The 22,269-nt window shown below is 42.8% G+C and overlaps 1 protein-coding gene across 6 annotated transcripts in view; it reads left to right on the forward strand.

Annotated features, from left to right (window-relative positions):
- LOC129812972 (serine/threonine-protein phosphatase 2A 56 kDa regulatory subunit epsilon isoform-like) overlaps positions 1 to 22,269 on the forward strand; it is a 91,106-nt gene that overhangs the window by 15,100 nt on the left and 53,737 nt on the right. For 4 of the 6 annotated variants that reach the window (XM_055865019.1, XM_055865017.1, XM_055865020.1 and 1 more), the window contains exon 2: positions 2,645 to 2,808. The exons of 1 other annotated variant lie outside the window; for it this stretch is intronic. In XM_055865019.1, the coding sequence (XP_055720994.1) occupies positions 2,652 to 2,808 (157 nt within the window). In that variant the 5' untranslated portion in view covers positions 2,645 to 2,651. Of the gene's footprint in view, positions 1 to 2,644; positions 2,809 to 3,309; positions 3,452 to 22,269 lie in introns of those variants that run through there. One more of the 6 variants, XM_055865022.1, reaches the window with a different exon arrangement.

A 22,269-nucleotide genomic window follows, 5' to 3' on the forward strand; every position in this document is an offset into this window, starting at 1 on the left:
CTCTGTAGCTCGCTCGCTCTCTCTCTCCCTCTCTGTAGCTCGCTCGCTCTCGCTCTCTCGCCCTCTGTAGCTCGCTCGCTCTCGCTCTCTCCCTCTCTGTAGCTCGCTCGCTCTCGCTCTCTCCCTCTCTGTAGCTCGCTCGCTCTCGCTCTCTCCCTCTCTGTAGCTCGCTCGCTCTCTCCCTCTCTGTAGCTCGCTCGCTCTCTCCCCTCTGTAGCTCGCTCGCTCTCTCCCCTCTGTAGCTCGCTCGCTCTCTCCCCTCTGTAGCACGCTCGCTCTCTCCCCTCTGTAGCTCGCTCGCTCTCTCCCCTCTGTAGCTTGCTCGCTCACACAGGGCGGGCGGGTGAGTGAGAGCACAACAGAGGGGGAGAGAGAGCGAGCGCCCGCCCGCCCTGTGTCGCTCGCACACCCTCTTGCTCTCTCTCCCCCTCTGTTGCGCTCTCACTCACTCTCTCTTTCTTTAATCCCCCCAGACTGTGGATGTCATCTGGTCGCTAATGTAGGAGGCATGGGGAGGCTTTGTACTGTGCTCTATGCCCGACCAGCACTGTCCCTTGTGTAGCAGCAGCAGCACCCGTTCCTCAACCATTAGGGCTTGGGGTTTGATTTGTGAATACCATGCACCTTAGTGTGCTTGGGTTTACATTGTCTGTAGCCTAAAAGCAAATTCATGCTTGATTAGAAAATGTGGTCGGAGATGCCATATGGAGGGTGTAACTCAATTGCGGAGCCTCCAGAGGGGTAATTGAGATCTGCGGTGGTTTCCGTGAAGCTCCGCATTGATATGATTGGTTGACTATAGGTGGGGGCGGGAGGTCCTGTATAAACACATTCTCAGTTCCTTGACAACAGCTCTTGCTCAACAGCTCTTGCTCAACAGCTCTTGCTCAACAGCTCTGCTCAACAGCTCTGCTCAACAGCTCTGCTCAACAGCTCTGCTCAACAGCTCTGCTCCGCTCCACGAAGTATAAGATGTATGAATGCCCTTACTTTTGCAGAGGCAGTATCACTGTAAATGCTGCTTGGCCAATGCAGATGTCGGATTGACCATGCAGCTCCTTTATCTCCACTGCATGGTGGCAGGTGGTGATGCTATTTGCATGTCTTTTTGTGTTTTCATGATATGCCGTGGCAGGGCTTTTGTAACATGTTCTCTGGCTCCATTGACTCACTTTGTAAAACATTTGAATTGGCCTGTCCAGTTTTGAATGGGAAACTATCACAGTAGTTTTCTGGGGAAAGGGAAGTATTTGTGCTGTCTAGATTTTGTTTCGTTTTTTTGCCATGATAACACAAGACCTGTGGAGCTATGCAGGTAAGCAGCAATGAGACTTCTGATTAACTATATTTCACCCTTGGATCAGTGAACAGACTGATAAAGCCATGGCTATCAATGCCACCCACAGCCTCAGGGCAAGCTACATGACATGATTGTGTGTCTGGGTTCAGGGCTGAGTGTCTTTACTATTTCTTATTCTCTGCCTGGCCCTTTACCAGTTATAATGCATTAGAGACATTGTATAAATTTGACCTGATCGATGGATTCTTGTTAACTCTGCTGCAAACCTTCTGTCAGTGCCGTCCCTCACGCTGCTAAACTGTGGTTTTCTTCTTACACACACAGACTCTTGAGACCTGTAGTAAATAATCTAATTATGAATTGCCTTAATTGGTGGATAAAATGTGGCGCACATGCGCTATTCGGTTTAGTTGTGTTCAGTGCAGTTGGTATTCACCTCTTCTGACTGTGAGCAGGCGGTTTAGTTGTGTTCAGTGCAGTTGGTATTCACCTCTTCTGACTGTGAGCAGGCGGTTTAGTTGTGTTCAGTGCAGTTGGTATTCACCTCTTCTGACTGTGAGCAGGCGGTTTAGTTGTGTTCAGTGCAGTTGGTATTCACCTCTTCTGACTGTGAGCAGGCGGTTTAGTTGTGTTCAGTGCAGTTGGTATTCACCTCTTCTGACTGTGAGCAGGCGGTTTAGTTGTGTTCAGTGCAGTTGGTATTCACCTCTTCTGACTGAGCAGGCGGTTTAGTTGTGTTCAGTGCAGTTGGTATTCACCTCTTCTGACTGTGAGCAGGCGGTTTAGTTGTGTTCAGTGCAGTTGGTATTCACCTCTTCTGACTGTGAGCAGGCGGTTTAGTTGTGTTCAGTGCAGTTGGTATTCACCTCTTCTGACTGTGAGCAGGCGGTTTAGTTGTGTTCAGTGCAGTTGGTATTCATCTCTTCTGACTGTGAGCAGGCGGTTTAGTTGTGTTCAGTGCAGTTGGTATTCACCTCTTCTGACTGTGAGCAGGCGGTTTAGTTGTGTTCAGTGCAGTTGGTATTCACCTCTTCTGACTGTGAGCAGGCGGTTTAGTTGTGTTCAGTGCAGTTGGTATTCACCTCTTCTGACTGTGAGCAGGCGGTTTAGTTGTGTTCAGTGCAGTTGGTATTCACCTCTTCTGACTGAGCAGGCGGTTTAGTTGTGTACAGTGTGGCTTTCCGGCTTCCCCTCCAGGGCCACCTAATCAATGGCTATGAGGCATAATCAGCAGCACACACAACTGGACATTTCCTTAGTACAGACACCGCTGTGAGGAAGCTGTCTTGTGTGTGTTGTGGCTAGATGTTAAGCTGAGACCTGTCCTTGTCTCACCTCCTATAGCAGGGCTATGTCCTCGGCAGCAACCACACCTCCATCTGTGGACAAAGTGGACGGATTTTCACGGAAGTCTGTCAGGAAGGCCAAGCAGAAGCGATCGCAGAGTTCGTCCCAATTCCGGTCTCAGGGCAAACCCATCGAGCTCACGCCCCTGCCCCTGCTCAAGGGTAAGGATTTATTATCAACTACCCCAACTCTACTACTTACTTAGTCTCTACTCCTAACCCTCCTCTCAACCCAACATCAAAACTGTCGTGCTAACCTGTGAGTGTTGTGATGTGGTGTGTTTAGTAGTGAATGTCGATACCAGCATGGTGGGAAGCTAGCAGTCAGCCTAGTTCCTGCTCATCAGTTCTGCCAGGTCATTTCTTCATGAAAGCCTGGGCCAATCCCAGTGTGTGAGCGTGTGTTTATCTGAGTCCCTCTATGCTCATACATTATATACGTCAGTGTATATGCATGCTGTTGTTTGTGTGACATGCATGACTGGAATTCACCATGTTTTTATTGCTGAAAGTAGAACCAACGCGTTTCGTGTTTTGGAATTTATCAGGGTTTTTACAGAATGGGGCAGAAAGGCCTGTTCTGTTTTAGTTGTGTTTCTGTAAAAACCCTGATGAATGCCAATACATCTTTAATTTTTAAAAGTGAATTCCATTGTCCTCCAGGGGTTGTTCATTCTCCTGTTCTTCAGTTTGCTCCTCAATTCATGCACCTTGTTTGGAAAGCAAGGTAGCGGCAGTGATCCCTTCCCTGTGTGATGTGACCTGCACGCCCAGACAGGAAGGAAGCCTGCTGATTCACAGGCAGGTCAGTCCTCTCCTTCAGGCCTGGCTCTATACAGGCTGTTAGTGAGACTAGAGTGACGTTTGAAATGCTCCCCAACAGGAGCCAGAGCCTAGACCCCCCCCCCCCCCCTTCAACCTCAGCCGCCTTTAGCAGCCAGGGTGTATCCCTCCCTCTTGAGGGTGTCTGTGCCCCATTAGGCATGGCCTCACCTCGCTCTTATCCACTCAGGGCCACCCTATAGTCTATTTTCCTGGCTGTGAGTGAGTTAGTCTGACACTGTTACCTGCCAGTGCAGTTGCAGAACATGGCAGAGCTCTGGGCGAGCAGGGTGCAGACCTCTCAGGTTATGTCCTCTCCTTTCTCTGAGCACCGGGTGGGTAGCTGTCTCCTGTTCATGTCCTGTTGTTAGTCAGAATGACACTATGCCCAGTCGCGCTCTTATGTTCTGCTTGTGTGCCTGACTTTGCTCTGCATTCATGCCTCAATGATGATGATGATAGGGTTGGGCAGCACTGCTGTGCACTATACACTGTGTACAAAAAATAGAGGTCGACCGATTTTATGATTTTTCGACGCCGATACCGATTATTGGAGGACCAAAAAAACGGATACCGATTTAAATCGGCCGTTTTTTAAATTTTTATTATTTTTTTTTAATGTAAATAATGACAATTACAACAATACTGAATGAACACTTATTTTAACTTTAATATAATACATCAATAAAATCTATTTAGCCTCAAATAAATAATGAAACATGTTCAATTTGGTTTAAATAATGCAAAAACAAAGTGTTGGAGAAGAAAGTAAAAGTGCAATATGTGCCATGTAAAAAAGCTAACGTTTAAGTTCCTTGCTCAGAACATGAGAACATATGAAAGCTGATGGTTCCTTTTAACATGAGTCTTCAATTTTCCCAGGTAAGAAGTTTTAGGTCGTAGTTAATATAGTACACTGCTCAAAAAAATAAAGGGAACACTTAAACAACACAATGTAACTCCAAGTCAATCACATTTCTGTGAAATCAAACTGTCCACTTAGGAAGCAACACTGATTGACAATAAATTTCACATGCTGTTGTGCAAATGGAATAGACAAAAGGTGGAAATTATAGGCAATTAGCAAGACACCCCCAATAAAGGAATGGTGCAGCAGGTGGTGACCACAGACCACTTCTCAGTTCCTATGCTTCCTGGCTGATGTTTTGGTCACTTTTGAATGCTGGCGGTGCTTTCACTCTAGTGGTAGCATGAGACGGAGTCTACAACCCACACAAGTGGCTCAGGTAGTGCAGTTCATCCAGGATGGCACATCAATGCGAGCTGTGGCAAAAAGGTTTGCTGTGTCTGTCAGCGTAGTGTCCAGAGCATGGAGGCGCTACCAGGAGACAGGCCAGTACATCAGGAGACGTGGAGGAGGCCATAGGAGGGCAACAACCCAGCAGCAGGACCGTTACCTACGCCTTTGTGCAAGGGGGTGCACTGCCAGAGCCCTTCAAAATGACCTCCAGCAGGCCACAAATGTGCATTGGGTTGTTAACTAACCCAAGTTAACTACTATCCCGGACGAGTCCCCACTTGTCACAAGCCGGCTCATAGCCTGTGACAAAAATGAGGGGACACGAACAACAGGTATAGGCCAATTTAAAAGTGTTCTTTATTATAAACAAACTATTAACTTAAACTAAGAAAAAGGAATGAGGTGTGGAAGTATCATGATGTAAGGTGTATGTAAAGTGCATGGATGCGTGAATATGTGTGTGTGAACATGACTGAGTGAAAACTATGCAAAACTACAAAGGAACAAACAAATCATGAGCAGAGAGAGACAGAAAGAGGTGATTAGTAAGCAGTTTTATACCCTGAGCCCAGGTGGCTCCAATCACTAACGACCCTCTGCCTGCAGGAGGAACCACCCCCTGCACTGCAGAGGAGGAGCCGTGACAATATATATACTTCTGTGTATTGATTTTAAGGAAGGCATTGATGTTTATGGTTAGGTACACCTTGGAGCAACGAGTCCTTTTTCCACAAATGCGCACCGCATCGATTATATGCAACGCAGGACACATTAGATAAACTCGTAATATCATCAACCATGTGTAGTTAACTAGTGATTATGATTGATTGATTGTTTTTTATAAGATAAGTTTAATGCTAACTAGCAACTTACCTTGGCTTCTTACTGCATTCGCGTAACAGGCAGGCTCCTCGTGAGGCAGGAGGTTAGCATTGGACTAGTTAACCGTAAGGTTGCATGATTGAATCCCCCGAGCTGACAAGGTAAAAAATCTGTCGTTCTGCCCCTGAACAAGGCAGTTAACCCACCGTTCCTAGGCCGCCATTGAAAATAAGAAATGTTCTTAACCTCTAACGAGCACCTACCCCGGGTCCGGGAGCACCCCCCCCCCCCCCCCACCACACTGATTAGCATCGCTAGCATAGCGTCACAATTAAATAGTAGCATCTAAATATCATTAAATCACAAGTCCAAGACACCTAATGAAAGATACAGATCCTGTGAATAAAGCCACCATTTCAGATTTTTTAAATGTTTTACAGGGAAGACACAATATGTAAATCTATTAGCTAAACACGTTAGCAAAAATCAACATTTCTTGTCCACCATTTTCTCTCAACAACCGTAAGCTATCACCAATTCGGCTAAACTAAGATATTGATAGCCACTAACCAAGAAAAAACCTCATCAGATGACAGTCTGATAACATATTTATGGTATAGGATAGGTTTTGTTAGAAAAATGTGCATATTTCAGGTATAAATCATAGTTTGCCATTGCAGCCAGCATCACAAATCTCACCAAAGCTCCTAGAATTACTATAGACAGCAACGTGTATTACCAATTTACTCATCATAAAACATTTCTTAAAAATACACAGCACAGCAATGGACAGACACAGATCTTGTGAATTCAGACATTTCAGATTTTCTAAGTGTTTTACGGCGAAAACACAATAAATCGTTATATTAGCATACAACATACGCAAACGTTACCCGAGCACTGATTCTAGCCAAAGAGAGATCATATCATCGCCAAAATATATTAATTTTTTCACTAACCTTCTCAGAATCCTTCAGATGACACTCCTGTAACATCATATTACAACATACATATACAGTTTGTTCGAAAATGTGCATATTTAGCCATAAAAAAACGTGGTTATACAATGAAAATAGTAGCAAAACAAGCCTGGTAAAGTCGGTCGCCATCTTTGAGTGATCTAGTTTAATCAATAGCTAATCATATACTTGACTAAAAAATACAGGTTTGACAGGAATCGAAAGACAAATTAGTTCTTAATGCAATCGCTGATTTACATTTTTTAAATTATCCTTTAAAATACAGGTTGCGCCAAGCGAAGCTATAGCAAACAAGATGGCGACATAAACGTTTAACATTTATCGTCAAAAACACGATTTATCATCATAAATTGTTCTTACTGTGAGCTGTTCTTCCATCAGAATCTTGGGCAAAGAATTCTTTCTTGGGTCTAATCTTCTTTTGGTCGAAAGATGTCCACTTGTCCGTCGAAATGCCCACTAACGTACGACCGGGAGCCCGAAATGTGCCCAGCGCGTCAAAGTGCACAACAAAGCAATGCCTCAAAATCGCACTAAACGGATATAAATTGCTATGAAACGGTTTAAATTAACTACCTTATGATGTTTTTAACTCCTATAACGAGTAGAAACATGACCGGAAAAATATAACTGGCTACACTAATGCTTGGAAAAAGAGCCGTTCAGTGTCCTCCACGCGCATGACGCATCTGGGAAAGAGTTCCTACCTACACGTGTTTTTGTTTTATAGGGGCTGTGATTGGGCAATCGACACCATTCAAATCGTCATCACGTAAAGGCATCCAGGGGAAGACGTAAGCAGTGTCTGTATGCTCATAGCAATAACAGTGGCCTTAAAACTGACTCCAGATCAGGGGCCAAAATGTGTGAAATCTGACTCCATGTCAGGGAAATTGCTGTAGAATGATTTCTGTTCCACTCAGAGACAAAATTCCAACGCCTATAGAAACCAGAGACTGTTTTCTATCCAATAATAGTAATAATATGCATATTGTACGATAAAGAATTTAGTAGGAAGCCGTTTAATCTGTAATGCAATTATGCTAATGAGAAAACAGCACCCCCTGTAGTCGCAAGAAGTTAACTGACTTGCCTAGTTAAAAAAGGTGTACCATTTAAAAAAAATAAAAAAATTAATCGCCTGATCGGTGTCCAATTGTTATGAAACTTGAAATCGGCCCTAATTCATCGGCCATTACGATTTATTCGGTCGACCTCTAGTACAAAACATAAGGAACACCTTCCTAATATTGAGTTGCACCCCCTTTTGCCCTCAGAACAGCCTCAATTCGTCGGGTTATGGACTCTACAAGGTGTCGAAAGCGTTCCGCATGGATGCTTGCCCATGTTGACTCCGATGCTTCCCACAGTTGTGTCAAGTTGGCTGGATGTCCTTTTAGTGGTGGACCATTCTTGATACACACGGCAAACTGTTGAGCATGAAAAACCCAGCTGCGTTGCAGTTCTTGACACACTCACACCGGTGTGCCTGGCACCTACTACCATACCCCGTTCAAATGCACTTCAATCTTTTGTTTTGTTCATTTACCCTCTAAATGGCACACACACACCTTTTCTCAAGGCTTAAATATCCATCTTTAACAGGTCTCGTTACATTCATCTACGCTGATTTGAATTGGATTTAACAAGTGACGTCAATAAGGGATCATATCTTTCACCTGGTCAGTGTGTCAAGGAAAGAGCAGGGGTTCCTAATGATTTGTACTCTTAGTGTATACCCTTTATGTCCTTATATTAACACCTGCATGATAGAAGGTGCAAATATATTGGCCACAATAATTCAGAATTCTTAAACGTAAAGATTGTCATCTTTGTTTTAGTGCCTTTTTAAATAAATATATCGGATTCCATTTTAGAGACAGCTTTTTAGCTCTAATCTCCTCCATTTATATAACTCCTCAAAGGAGCACACCAAGTAGATGCAGATCTAGGAGTCCAGTGGTTTATTAACTTGCTAGAAGTGTCTCAAATCATAGCCTTTAGGGCTGGTCCAGTTAAAGGGATGAGCACAGTGAAACCACAGTGAAACGCAGCAGCAGAGCTTAAATGCATTGAAATGGTATGTGTGTGTTTGTGTTGTGGCCTGTTAGCTGAGCTGCAGGGCCTGGGTTAATCTATCCAACTAGGTTGTGGAGACTGGCGATGCCTCGTCCCTCCACGCTGCGCCGCCACAAGCCCTCTTTAATTATCCACTGACTGACCTTTGACCCATAGGGGCAGACTGCTTTAGTATGTACTCTGGAGAGTGGTGAGACTGGGAAGGAGGCCTATCAGACTTGGCCTGCTAGTCACAGCCAGGGAAATGATATGGTTTTCCTGGAACTTTATCACAACCTCCTAATGTTTCAGTTCTTTTCAGTTTTCTTGAAAGTGGAAAGGGGACAGATTTTCACTCCGCATCAACAATGATACACATTTTTATTTGCTAGGCTGCAGAGCCCATGGCCTCAACAAGAGCACCTTTTTATTCCTAGATATTGTGTTCCCGTTAGTTGTTCCAGGCCTGCTTGTTGCCTCCGTCAGTGTGCAAGTCAGGAGTTTTGTTGTGGTAGTTCTTTAAGAGCCTCTACACAGAGAGTTAGAGGGATGGTGATAGTGACAGAGAAAGAAGTAGTATGAGCCTAACACGGCGCCTGGAGAAAGGATTAGTGTGTCCTAATGCTCCATGGCAGAGGGGTTTCCAAACACTTGGCCAGGTCAGGAAAACCCTTTCCCCTCATTCCACATTTCCTAGATGAAGTTGAGAATCCCTCTTTCCTCTTTTTACTGAAGTCTTGGTGGAGTGATGCCAAAGTTAAAGGTTAAATGCAGTCAAACTTGATTTTCCTGTTTTTTAAATATATTTCCACACTGAGGTTGGGATAATATTGTGAAAATAATGATAATGCCCTTTTTAGTGTAAGAGCTGTTTGAAAAGACCATCTGAAATGACAGCCTGTTTTGGTGGGATAGGTGACTTGCCTTGGTTAATAGACCAATAAGAAAGATTTCCAAACCGCTCTGGCAATTTTTGTTTTCCCCTCCCCACTCAGACCACTGACATGTCCTAGCTTAATTATTGCTTTAGAAATTGCTAATTGTTTATTTTTGACCATTTTTAATTGAAAACAATAACAGTAGGGTACTTAAATGTTACCCAGAAATTATTTTATTTTGATATAAAAGGCTGCATTAGACTTTTTAAGGAAGAGAGCTGGGGAGATGCCTGTTTTTAGGACCACGTCTCTGTGTAATACGTAAGCTGGGTCTCTGACCTCGGGAGCAGAATTTTAAAAAGGGAGCCGAAATAGAATGAAGACTGGAACATGGTGTGGGGTGGGTGTAAAGCACCCGCCATAGAGCCCCCCTCTGCTGTTTCCTGGCCTCTCCCTGCTCCCCTCCACACCCTCCCCTCAGAGGTAACCTGATCCACGAGGTGTTTCTTTAGACTTGCAGACCCACTCGCTCCAAACAAGCAGCACAGGGGAGCGTGGGCCCACTACAACAACAAACTGATTTGTACACAATCATGTTTTTATATTTTTTGTGATACATTTTTGTCTGATTGATTCTACAGCGGTACGGAAACCTGCTTGAGTGAGTGTCTGTGGTGCTGCCGGGGGTAAGAGTGTTATAGTTGACCTGCTAGGTGCCCTCTATGACTTGGCCAGCAGGGCTGTGCTGGTCTGTCTGTGGGGCTGAGTGGAGAGAATGGAGTGGTAATGGCAGAGGGACATGGTTTACTAGGCTATAGTAGAGATGGAGAATGGAAAGAACGAAAGAGGGTTTGACTGAGCTTTTAAGTGGGACGTAGGAGAAAGGTGGATCTGCCTGTGCAGCAAGCATCTCTAAGGAGTGCTGGTGTAGAGGTGAGTCGTATTGTGGATGGGCAGTAGCTTCTCTGTTTGCCACACAGCAACCTCCCTCTCCTGTTGGCTCTCTGTCTGCCAGAGGATGTTGTGGTAGCCAAGCAGGTGTTGCTGCAGGCAAGGCTGCTGCTTGCAGGTGTTTTCAGAGTTGTGCTTGTTAAGGGCATAGTGTTGTGCCTATGGCTCGTGGAATGTTTGCTATGTAATTTTCCCAGATCTTGCTGCCCCTCAGCTGTAGATGTGAGTAATCTAGGGCTGTCCACACAAAGGTTCTCTTTACACAGAGTGCCTTTTTGAAAGGAGAGGAAACATATTTATCAAATACACTGGATAGGTGTAGTAGGGCTGGACGATATATCCAAAATATATCACCCTAGGGTGGCAACACATACATTCTAAGTGATTTCAATGGGTCTTTCTCCATCCTGATTTGTTTTATTCTGTTCAATTAAACTTCAACTAAAAATAAATGATAAATTTCTCAACTTCCTGTATTAATTTGAGGTTATTTCCACATTGCCACTTAAGAGCTGCACAATATGAGCAAACAATCTAGGCCTTATTTTTAACCAAATGTTGCAATTACTATTTGACTCGCGATTTAGAGAAAAATACTCGTGTGAACTGTTGGAATCATGGAAATGGAATGATTGTTCAAATTCTATAGTTAGAATATAATAGTGTGCACTATGAATATAATGTTTGACATGACAACGAATGAAAAATGCCAGGAAGAGTTATTGTGGAGGCGAAAGAAACACACACCTGTTCAGGCGAGGTGCTGGCTAGTGGAGTAGAACACTTGGAAAAAGAAAAGGAGAGCCGCACACTAGGGAGCTCAGAAGCAATCATTTTATAACCAACGTTTAGAAAGACAAGCTGTCATCAGGGTATAATGACAAACACTGCGGGTCACTAGTTTATATAGTTTCAAAGGACACACATAGGTGTCTGTAATCATACCTGGTTGTTGCTTGATAGCAATGGTTATTTACAGATATAAACTGAACATATAAAACACATGAATGGATAGCATACAATCATAGATACAATTTGGCTACATAAGCTTGCAAACATTTACAATGAATAGCAAAATCACATTCGCAAGAATGGCTTCGGATCAAAGTCGACGTTGAGACCGAAGGGAGCAAGGCTCTTTAAATTAAATATCCAGGCAGCCTCTCGTTTAAAAAATAAATTGTCAAGGTCACCCTCTCTCCTCCTAGGGAGGGTGACGTGTTCGATGCCGACTATAACGTAAGGACGAAGTAGTGGTTCGCTTCCAAAAAGTGGGCTGCAACTGGGTATGTGGAGTTTTTGCACCTAATGGTACAACGATGCTACGAGAGTAGGAATAGTTATTGTGACAGGGTACGAACAAGTGTTGTTTCCTAGGGGACCCTATAATCTTTGGCTAGATTGAATGTTGTCTCTTAGCTATTTCACATAGCTAACACATTCATGCTTCACGTATTCTTCTTTGATTTAGAAGATACTATTGCACAAACATACTGATTTAGCTCTACACCATCACTGGTATTATAAGGCAGTATAGCTAGTTACGTTTTCTCTGACTCAGTACATTTATTAGCTAACTAGCGATTAGCATTAGCGGCCAAACCAATTTAGGCCCAACTTGTTAAAAGACAAACTAGCCATTTGCAGATGTAAGAAACACAAACTAATAGTATAATTATAGAACGCTAGTGGATTTATATTAAGAAGCAAAGTGAAAACAGCATCGTTGTCATCAACGTTGTTGCACGTGCTTCATTGACCGTGTAAACTGTCAATGCGCTCCTTGAGTGACGGGGCGGGCCTACTGTAGATCTGTGTGGAATGGAGAGAGAGAGAGCGGAGAGGGATGACTAAAGTAGCGGAGTAATCTATAAAAATGGACTTTACACACGGCTTACCACATTTAACAATCCAAACATTCAAATACCTTTTATAGAAGTTAATGTAAAAACCCAAACCAGTTTTTACGCATCAGGCGCATCAATACCGGTATATCGTAAAATGCAGTATACCGCCCAGCCCTAAGGTGCAGTGAAATGTCTTGTTTTAGGCACACAGAGACTGCTCACCACTCTACTAAGAGATGATGTGATTTTTATTAGTGACAACAAATGAACAGTTGCTTTACAATGCCTCAGATGCTTTCAATGGCATAAGTTAAAACAAATGATATTGACTGGTCATATAGTGTTACCACAGTGGAGAGCCAAGTTTGCATAGGATGATTACATCAGTCAATGATTGACAGTAGTTCATAATGATACTTCAGGGAAGCTTCCATATGACACATAAATGGGCAAATAGCTGAAAATATTACAAATATTTAGGCTTGTATCAACATTTACTCTAGTCATTAATTTGTATAGTGGTTGACTGAATTGAACTTTTTTTTAAATTCCAATCTGCTCTGGTATTTTATTATATAGAAAAGTCAATGTAGAGAGGAGATGGATACCAAGAGGGACACACAGACAATGGGCTCAGGTGAGAATTGTAATCCTGTTGCAAAGGGGATTTGTGGTTCAGAGTTGGGTGTTTCAACTAGGCCAGGGGTTCTTAAACCATTCCAGCCTGCGACCCAAATGAGAAATTCTGTGTTTTACTGGGACCCAAGCTTAAAAAAACATAAATATCGGTACATTTCATTGCCCTTATGCCTGAAACAAACGTAATATAGACTAAAACAAATATCAATGAAATACCCATATAAATAGCAATTTGTGTTTATTTTTCCCCATTTAAAAACACATATCTGTCTAGGTTGGAACTGTTGCTGTTAAAATACAATAAATCATTTTCATTCTGAACTGAAATAAACTAATCACATCACACAGATGTAGACCAGAAAACACACACACTCCTAATGAGAGGTGTGTGTGTGGCTGGTTGAAGTTTTCAACAAGTCTATTCTGGGATCAGTTTTTGACAGTGCAACCCTGAGGTCATGCTTAGCATTCAGTCTGTTTCTGTACTTGTTTTTTTAAGTATGCCAGTGTTGAGAGCCCTGACTCGCATAGTTATGTGGTGCCAAACAAGACCAGAACATCTACTGCTTTCAGTCAGGCAGGAGACCGCTTCCTGCTGTAGATGAGCAACCCAGAACTGTGTGAGTGTGTTGGCCTCAAAACAGCATCTTGCTTCAATGTGTTCATTCCAGTTCAGAATGAAAATGTTTAGTTGTATTTTAACAGCAACAGTTCCAACCGAGACTTGTTTTCACCAATCATTTCTAGAGTAAGATGTATAATAGGCCTGATCATTTTTCGTATGTTGCCCATTTCAGGAAACTAGGCGTATGTCGCGGGTCACTTCTTCCCAGGAGAGCCGTTTGAACATAAACTTTACATTTAAAAAAAAAAATCTAAAATGCATTTTTTTCAGAAATGCCTTCTGGAACATGTGAAGTTTCATGTGTCTTAATAACAAACTTGTATGCTGTCTGTAAATATGAATACAATTGTTAAATTACTAGCATAGTTGGTTTAGCCACAGAAGAAGGGATGAAAGCGGTATTAAATTGTTGCCAGCTGTACAGTTAGTCACCATCGCTCTGGATTACATAACAGCCTAACCAGCTGTGCTAGGGTGACTAAAATGGTCAGAGTGGGGTGTTCTTTAATTTCTGTTTGGAAGTAGCTAGCAAGCTAGCCAATGGATAAACCCTACTCATCGGCCAGAGCGTCCAGAGTGTGCTCTGAATTTACGAATGGACAACCTGATAGCACAGTTGCAGTCACCAACGCTCTGGATAACTTAACAGCCTAACCAGCTCTACTTGGGTTAGTAATGTACAGTGAGCTGTTCTCTCATTTGTGTCTGGAAGTAGCTAGCAAGTTAGCTTGACTGCTGCTGTTAGTACAGAACGCTCGAATCAACCCTTAAAGAGATGGGTGGGACTAAAGCTTAAGAGGGTGTGAACGATGCTGAATGGGTGTAGACAAAGAAGGGCTCTCTAGTAAGTAGTACCAAAACATTAATTTTATTAAATCTTTTATTTAACCTGCCCCCCACATTCCACTGAAAAGGCAGCGCGTGAAATTCAAAATTCTTTCACACATTAACAAGTCCAATACAGAAAATGAAAGATAAACATCTTGTGAATCCAGCCAACATGTCCGATTAAAAAAAATAAAATAATAATAATGTTTTACAGCGAAAACACCACGTATATTTATGTTAGCTCACCACCAAATACAAAAAAGCACAGACATTTCTTTCACAGCACAGGTAGCTTGCACAAAACCCCCAAATAGAGATAGAATTAGTCACTAACCAAGAAACAACTTCATCAGATGAGAGTCTTATAACATGTTATACAATAAATCTATGTTTTGTTAGAAAATTTTGCATATTTCAGGTATAAATCATAGTTTTACATTGCAGCTACAATCACAAATAGCACTGAAGCAGCAAGAATAACGACAGAGAGCAATGTGAAATACCTAAATACTCATCATAAAACATTTATGAAAAATACATGGTGTACAGCAAATGAAAGATAAACATCTTGTGAATCCAGCCAATATTTCAGATTTCAAGTGTTTTACAGCGAAAACACAATATAGCATTATATTAGCGTACCACAATAGCCAACCACACAACCGCATTCATTCACCGCAAAGGTAGCGATCGCAAAATATATAAAATTATTCACTAACCTTGACAAATTTCATCAGATGACAGTCCTATAACATCATGGTACACAATACATATGTTTTGTTCGAAAATGTGCATATTTAGCGGTACAAATCGTGGTTTTACAATGTGAATACGTAGCCAAACTGCACAAAATTATCCGGATATATTTCTGACACTCATCTAATCAAAGAACTCATCATAAACTTTACTAAAAAATACATGTTGTACAGCAAATGAAAGATACACTAGTTCTTAATGCAATCGCCGTGTTAGAATTCTAAAAATAACTTTAGTACGTTATAGCGAGACAGTGCCTGCAATGAGGGTGGAAAATAGTACTAAACATTTTCCACAGAAATACGAAATAACATCATAGTGTGGCGCGAATCAAGTGGCGCCATCAAGTGGCGCGAAGTTGTCCATCTTCACCAAACGCAGAGAACGGAAAACGCCAAAACTCCCGACCAAACGTTCAATAATCGGATAAAACTATATTGAAAAAACATACTTTACGATGATATTATCACATGTATCAAATAAAATCAAAGCCGGAGATATTAGCCGTCTATACCGAAAGCTTTTCAGAAGGCAATCCAGGGTTCCTTCCCTCGCCTTGCTGAACAATGGAAATTTGGGGTCACGTCATTCCAAGAGCTCTTGTTCGACCTCAGATCAAGCTAGACACCCCATTCCACCTCTCACTGCCTGTTGACATCTAGTGGAAGGCGTATGAAGTGCATGTATATCCATAGATTTCAAGCAAATGAATAGGAAGGCCCTGGAACAGAGCCTCTTTCAGATTTTTCACTTCCTGACAGAAAGTTTGCTGCCAAATGAGTTCTGTTTTACTCACAGATATAATTCAAACGGTTTTAGAAACTTGAGAGTGTTTTCTATCCAATAGTAATAATAATATGCATATTGTACGATCTAGAATAGAGTACGAGGCCGTTTAAATTGGGCACGATTTTTTCCCAAAGTGAAAATAGCGCCCCCTATCCCAAAGAAGTTAACTAGGCAAGTCAGTTAATAAGAACAAATTCTTATTCAAAATGACGGCCTATGCCAGCCTAACCCGGACGACGCTGGGCCAATTGTGCGTCGCCCTATGGGACTCCCAATCACAGCCAGTTGTGATACAGCCTGAAATCGAACCAGGGTCTGTAGTGATGCCTCTTGCACTGAGATGCGGTGCCTTAGACCGCTGCTCCACTCCGCATAGGTTCTTCCTCAACTGTAGTGTATGATATCCCATTTTCTAGCACAGAGTCTCTACTTTTATCCAATGTAAAAAAAAAAAAATGTACACATTTTTACTTCTTAAGACCGATTTGAGCTGGTCAGTCTCATGTACTGTTACTGAGGGTTGCACCATCAGTAGCTAGCTAGCTAGCTAGCTAGCTAGCTTTGGCTAATGTTAGCTAGCTATTAGCTGTGTACATGTGAGTTTCTCCTTCAAAAAACCCCCCATCTACTACTATGAGAGGGAGTACTCCCTCCTTGCTGCTTATCACCGGTTATAAAATGTCAACGACAATGCCTTCCTTGCTAGCTGACTTACTCTTCCACTGTCGAAGCACTGTTTCCTGAAGCATTCTGTCCTGTTCTGAAAGAACTCCCTGGGTTTACCGTCATGCTGGGGATGTTTGGTCAGGATGTGTTTTAATTTGTTAATTTTGAGAGACTCATTACTAAGCAATTCCCTGCACAAAACCTATTGTGGGCGCTCCTCGTTATTTCTGTTTTAAGCCAAGAGAAACTCATCGCTGTATTTGCGTTTCATCGAGGTTGATCTCAGTCAGAACTTGTGGCTAGCTTGAGCCCATTTGATGACGAGTGGGAATGACAAGTCAGTGGCTGACAGCGCATCATCTGCTGCTGAAGGACAGCGCTGCAGCGTGTGGATCGCCGAGTGATCTTCAAGATAACTGCTGATTTTAAAAGATCCAGTAAACCGCAAAGCACACAGGCATCTCCCACCCACTTCTGCAGATGCCAAACTGAGCAGAGACAAATCAAATCACATTTATTTATATAGCCCTAATTACATCAGCTAATATCTCAAAGTGCTGTACAGAAACCCAGCCTAAAAGCCCAAACAGCATGCAATGCAGGTGTAGAAGCACAGTGGCTAGGAAAAACTCCCTAGAAAGGCCAAAACCTAGGAAGAAACCTAGAGAGGAACCAGACTATGAGGGGTGGCCAGTCCTCTTCTGGCTGTGCCAGGTGGAGATTATAACAGAACATGGCCAAGATGTTCAAATGTTCATAAATGACCAGCATGGTCAAATAATAATAATAATCACAGTAGTTGTCGAGGGTGCAGCAAGTCAGCACCTCAGGAGTAAATGTCAGTTGGCTTTTCATAGCCGATCATTAAGAGTATCTCTACCGCTCCTGCGGTCTCTAGAGAGTTGAAAACAGCAGGTCTGGGACAGGTAGCACGTCCAGTGAACAGGTCAGGGTTCCATAGCCGCAGGCAGAACAGTTGAAACTGGAGCAGCAGCACGGCCAGGTGGACTGGGGACAGCAAGGAGTCATCATGCCAGGTAGTCCTGAGGCATGGTCCTAGGGCTCAGGTCCTCAGAGAGAGAGAATTAGAGAGAGCATACTTAAATTCACACAGGACACCGGATAAGACAGGAGAAGTACTCCAGATATAACAAACTGACCCTAGCCCCCCAACACATAAACTACTGCAGCATAAATACTGGAGGCTGAGACAGGAGGGGTCAGGAGACACTGTGGCCCCATCCGATGATACCCCCGGACAGGGCCAAACAGGAAGGATATAACCCCACCCACTTTGCCAAAGCACAGCCCCCACACCACTAGAGGGATATCTTCAACCACCAACTTACCATCCTGAGACAAGGCCGAGTATAGCCCACAAAGATCTCCGCCATGGCACAACCCAAGGGGCGCCAACCCAGACAGGAAGAACACGTCAGTGACTCAACCCACTCAAGTGGCGCACCCCTCCTAGGGACAGCATGAAAGAGCACCAGTAAGTCAGTGACTCAGCCCCTGTAATAGGGTTAGAGGCAGAGAATCCCAGTGGAGAGAGGGGAACCGGCCAGGCAGAGACAGCAAGGGCGGTTCGTTGCTCCAGAGCCTTTCCGTTCACCTTCACACTCCTGGGCCAGACTACACTCAATCATATGACCCACTGAAGAGATGAGTCTTAAGTAAAGAGTTAAAGGTTGAGACAGAGTCTGCGTCTCTCACCTGGGTAGGCAGACCATTCCATAAAAATTGAACTCTATAGGAGAAAGCCCTGCCTCCAGCTGTTTGCTTAGAAATTCTAGGGACAATTTGGAGGCCTGCGTCTTGTGACCGTAGCGTACGTGTTGGTATGTACGGCAGTACCAAATCGGAAAGATAGGTAGGAGCAAGCCCATGTAACGCTTTGTAGGTTAGCAGTATAACCTTGAAATCAGCCCTTGACTTAACAGGTAGCCAGTGTAGGGAGGCTAGCACTGGAGTAATATGATCAAATTTCTTGGTTCTAGTCAGGATTCTAGCAGCCGTATTTGGCACTAACTGAAGTTTATTTAGTGCTTTATCCGGGTAGCCGGAAAGTAGAGCATTGCAGTAGTCTAACCTAGAAGTAACAAAAGCATGGATTCATTTTTCTGCATCATTTTTAGACATAAAGTTTCTGATTTTTGCAATGTTACGTAGATGGAAAAAAGCTGTCCTTGAAACAGTCTTGATATGTTCGTCAAAAGAGAGATCAGGGTCCAGAGTAACACCGAGGTCCTTCACAGTTTTATTTTAGACGACTTTACAACCATCAAGTTTAATTTTCAGATTCAACAGAAGATCTCTTTGTTTCTTGGGACCTAGAACAAGCATCTCTGTTTTGTCCGAGTTTAAAAGTAGAAAGTTTGCAGCCATCCACTTCCTTATGTCTGAAACACAGGCTGCTAGCGAGGGCAATTTTGGGGCTTCACCATGTTTCATTTAAATGTACAGCTGTGTGTCATCCGCATAGCAGTTAACATTATGTTTTCGAATGACATCCCCAAGAGGTAAAATATATAGTGAAAACAATAGTGGTCCTAAAACGGAACCTTGAAGAATACCGAAATGTACAGTTGATTTGTCAGAGGACAAACCATTCACAAACTGATATCTTTCCGACAGATAAGATCTAAACCAGGCCAGAACTTGTCCGTGTAGACCAATTTGGGTTTCCAATCTCTCCAAAAGAATGTGGTGATCGATGGTATCAAAGGCAGCACTAAGGTCTAGGTGCACGAGGACAGGTGCAGAGCCTCGGTCTGACGCCATTAAAAGGTCATTTACCACCTTCACAAGTGCAGTCTCAGTGTTATGATGGGGTCTAAAACCAGACTGAAGCATTTCGTATACATTGTTTGTCTTCAGGAAGGCAGTTAGTTGCTGCGCAACAGCTTTTTCAATTTTTTTTAAGATGAATGGAAGATTCGATATAGGCCGGTTTAGTTTTTTATATTTTCTGGGTCAAGGTTTGGCTTTTTCAAGAGAGGCTTTTATTACTGCCACTTTTTTAGTGAGTTTGGTACACATCTGGTGGATAGAGAGCCGTTTATTATGTTCAACATATGAGGGCCAAGCACAGGAAGCAGCTCTTTCAGTAGTTTAGTTGGAATAGGGTCCAGTATGCAGCTTGAAGGTTTAGAGGCATGATTATTTTCATCATTGTGTCAAGAGATATAGTACTAAAACACTTGAGTGTCTCTCTTGATCCTAGGTCCTGGCAGAGTTGTGCAGACTCAGGACAACTGAGCTTTGGAGGAATACACAGATTTAAAGAGGAGTCCGTAATTTGCTTTCTAATGAGCATGATCTTTTCCTCTAAGAAGTTATTTAATTTATTACTGCTGAAGTGAAAGGCATCCTCACTTGGGGGAATGCTGCTTTTTAGTTAGCTTTGCGACAGTATCAAAAATACATTTTGAGTTGTTCTTATTTTCCTCAAGTTGGAAAAATAGGATGATCGAGCAGCAGTGAAGGCTCTTCGATACTGCACGCTACTGTCTTTCCAAGCTAGTTGGAAGACTTACAGTTTGGTGTGGCGCTATTTCCGTTCCAGGTTTCTGGAAGCTTGCTTCAGAGCTCGGGTATTTTCTGTATACCAGGGAGCTAGTTTCTTATGACAATTTTTTTTAGTTTTTAGGGGTGCAACTGCATCTAGGGTATTGCGCAAGGTTAAATTGAGTTCCTCAGTTAGGTGGTTAACTGATTTTTGTCCTCTGACGTCCTTGGGTAGGCAGAGGGATTCTGGAAGGGCATCAAGGAATCTTTGTGTTGTCTGAGAATTTTTAACACGACTTTCGATGCTCCTTGGTTGGGGTTTAAGCAGATTATTTGTTGCGATCGCAAACGTAATAAAATGGTGGTCCAATAGTCCAGGATTATGAGGAAAAACATTACGATCCACAACATTTATTCCATGGGACAAAACTAGGTCCAGAGTATGACTGTGGCAGTGAGTAGGTCCAGAGACATGTTGGACAAAACCCACTGAGTCGATGATGGCTCCGAAAGCCTTTTGGAGTGGGTCTGTGGACTTTTCCATGTGAATATTAAAATCACCAAAAATTAGAATATTATTTGCTATGACTACAAGGTCCGATAGGAATTCAGTGAACTCAGTGAGGAACGCTGTATATGGCCCAGGAGACACTGCTGCTAAGTAGAGAGCGCACTGAACAGAGTGCTTTTGCACTTGGCCAAATCCTCGGGCGCAATCCTCTCACTCAAACAAATCTCCCTGACCCTTACCTGGCTGGTTGTCTTCTCTGCAGCTCAGAGACTATGGAGACTGTGTGTGGTTCTCCCTCTGTGTTGTGATGGTCTGCCTCTCTGTGTATATGTGTTGTGATGGTCTGCCTCTCTGTGTATACATACAGTACATATCAACCTTCAGTCTCTGGCATGGTGTTGGCCTGGTCACCTGATGAGCCCATCTGTTGGAGCCGCTCACTCTCTCTTGCAGCCGTAACTCAAGCCTGACCAGCCAGTCACACACACTGCTTTTATAGAGTGGCCCGGGACTTTGCCTGTCTCTGTGTGTGTCATTGTAGTGTATCCTTCTCATTTAACTTTTAATTCCGTTTTCCATTGATAGTCTCCTGCCTTGCCTTCACATGGCAGCCCTGACTGTAATGCCGCGTTAATTACTTGTGATTGGCCGACAACAATGTACATGCACCACTCTGTATAAGCTATTCTGAACAGTGACGACATGCTGTAAACCTTTTATCCCCAGTTTCTTTCCATCGGAAGTCAGTGTTCCCAAACTGGAGATTTAACCTGTCTAGGATCAGCGTGGCGCTAGCGGCACCCCCCCCCCCCCCCCCACTGAAAAACCAGTGCCGCGAAATTCAAAAAAAATATTTTTTTAAAATATTTAACTTTCACACATTAAAGTCCAATACAGCTAATGAAAGACACAGATCTTATGAATCCAGTCAACATTTCCGATTTTTAAAATGTTTTACAGGGAAGACACAATATGTAAAGATGTACATCTATTACCTAAAAACACATTAGCATAATCCACCATCTTTTATTTGTCCACCAACACCAGTAGCCATCACCAATTCGGCTAAACTAAGATATTTATAGCCCCTAACCAACAAAAAAACTCATTAGATGACAGTCTGATAACATATTTATGGTATGGGATAGGTTTTGTTAGAAAAAAGTGCATATTTCAGGTATATGGCATAGTTTACAATTGCACCCACCATCACAAATGGACTAGAATAATTACAATGAGCAACGTGTTTACCTAACTACTAATCATCAAACATTTCGTAAAAATACACAGCATACACGAATCGAAAGACACAGATCCTGTGAATACAGACAATATTTCAGATTTTCTAAGTGTCTTACAGCGAAAACACAATAAATCGTTATATTAGCTTAGCACATAGCAATTAGCAGCCCAGCATTGATTCTAGCCAAAGTGAGCGATAAAAGTCAACATCGCCAAAAGATATTAATTTTTTCACTAACCTTCTCAGAATTCTTCCGATGACACTCCTGTAACATCACATTACAACATGCATATACAGTTTGATCGAAAATGTTTATATTTAGCCACCAAAATCATGGTTAGACAATGTGAAATGTAGACAAGCTGGTAAAGAAAACGTCCTTGCGCCACTTAGACAGTGATCTACTCTTATACATAAATACTCATAAACGTGACTAA

Source organism: Salvelinus fontinalis, chromosome 16 (assembly GCF_029448725.1).
Source record: "Salvelinus fontinalis isolate EN_2023a chromosome 16, ASM2944872v1, whole genome shotgun sequence".
Taxonomy (NCBI): domain Eukaryota; kingdom Metazoa; phylum Chordata; class Actinopteri; order Salmoniformes; family Salmonidae; genus Salvelinus; species Salvelinus fontinalis.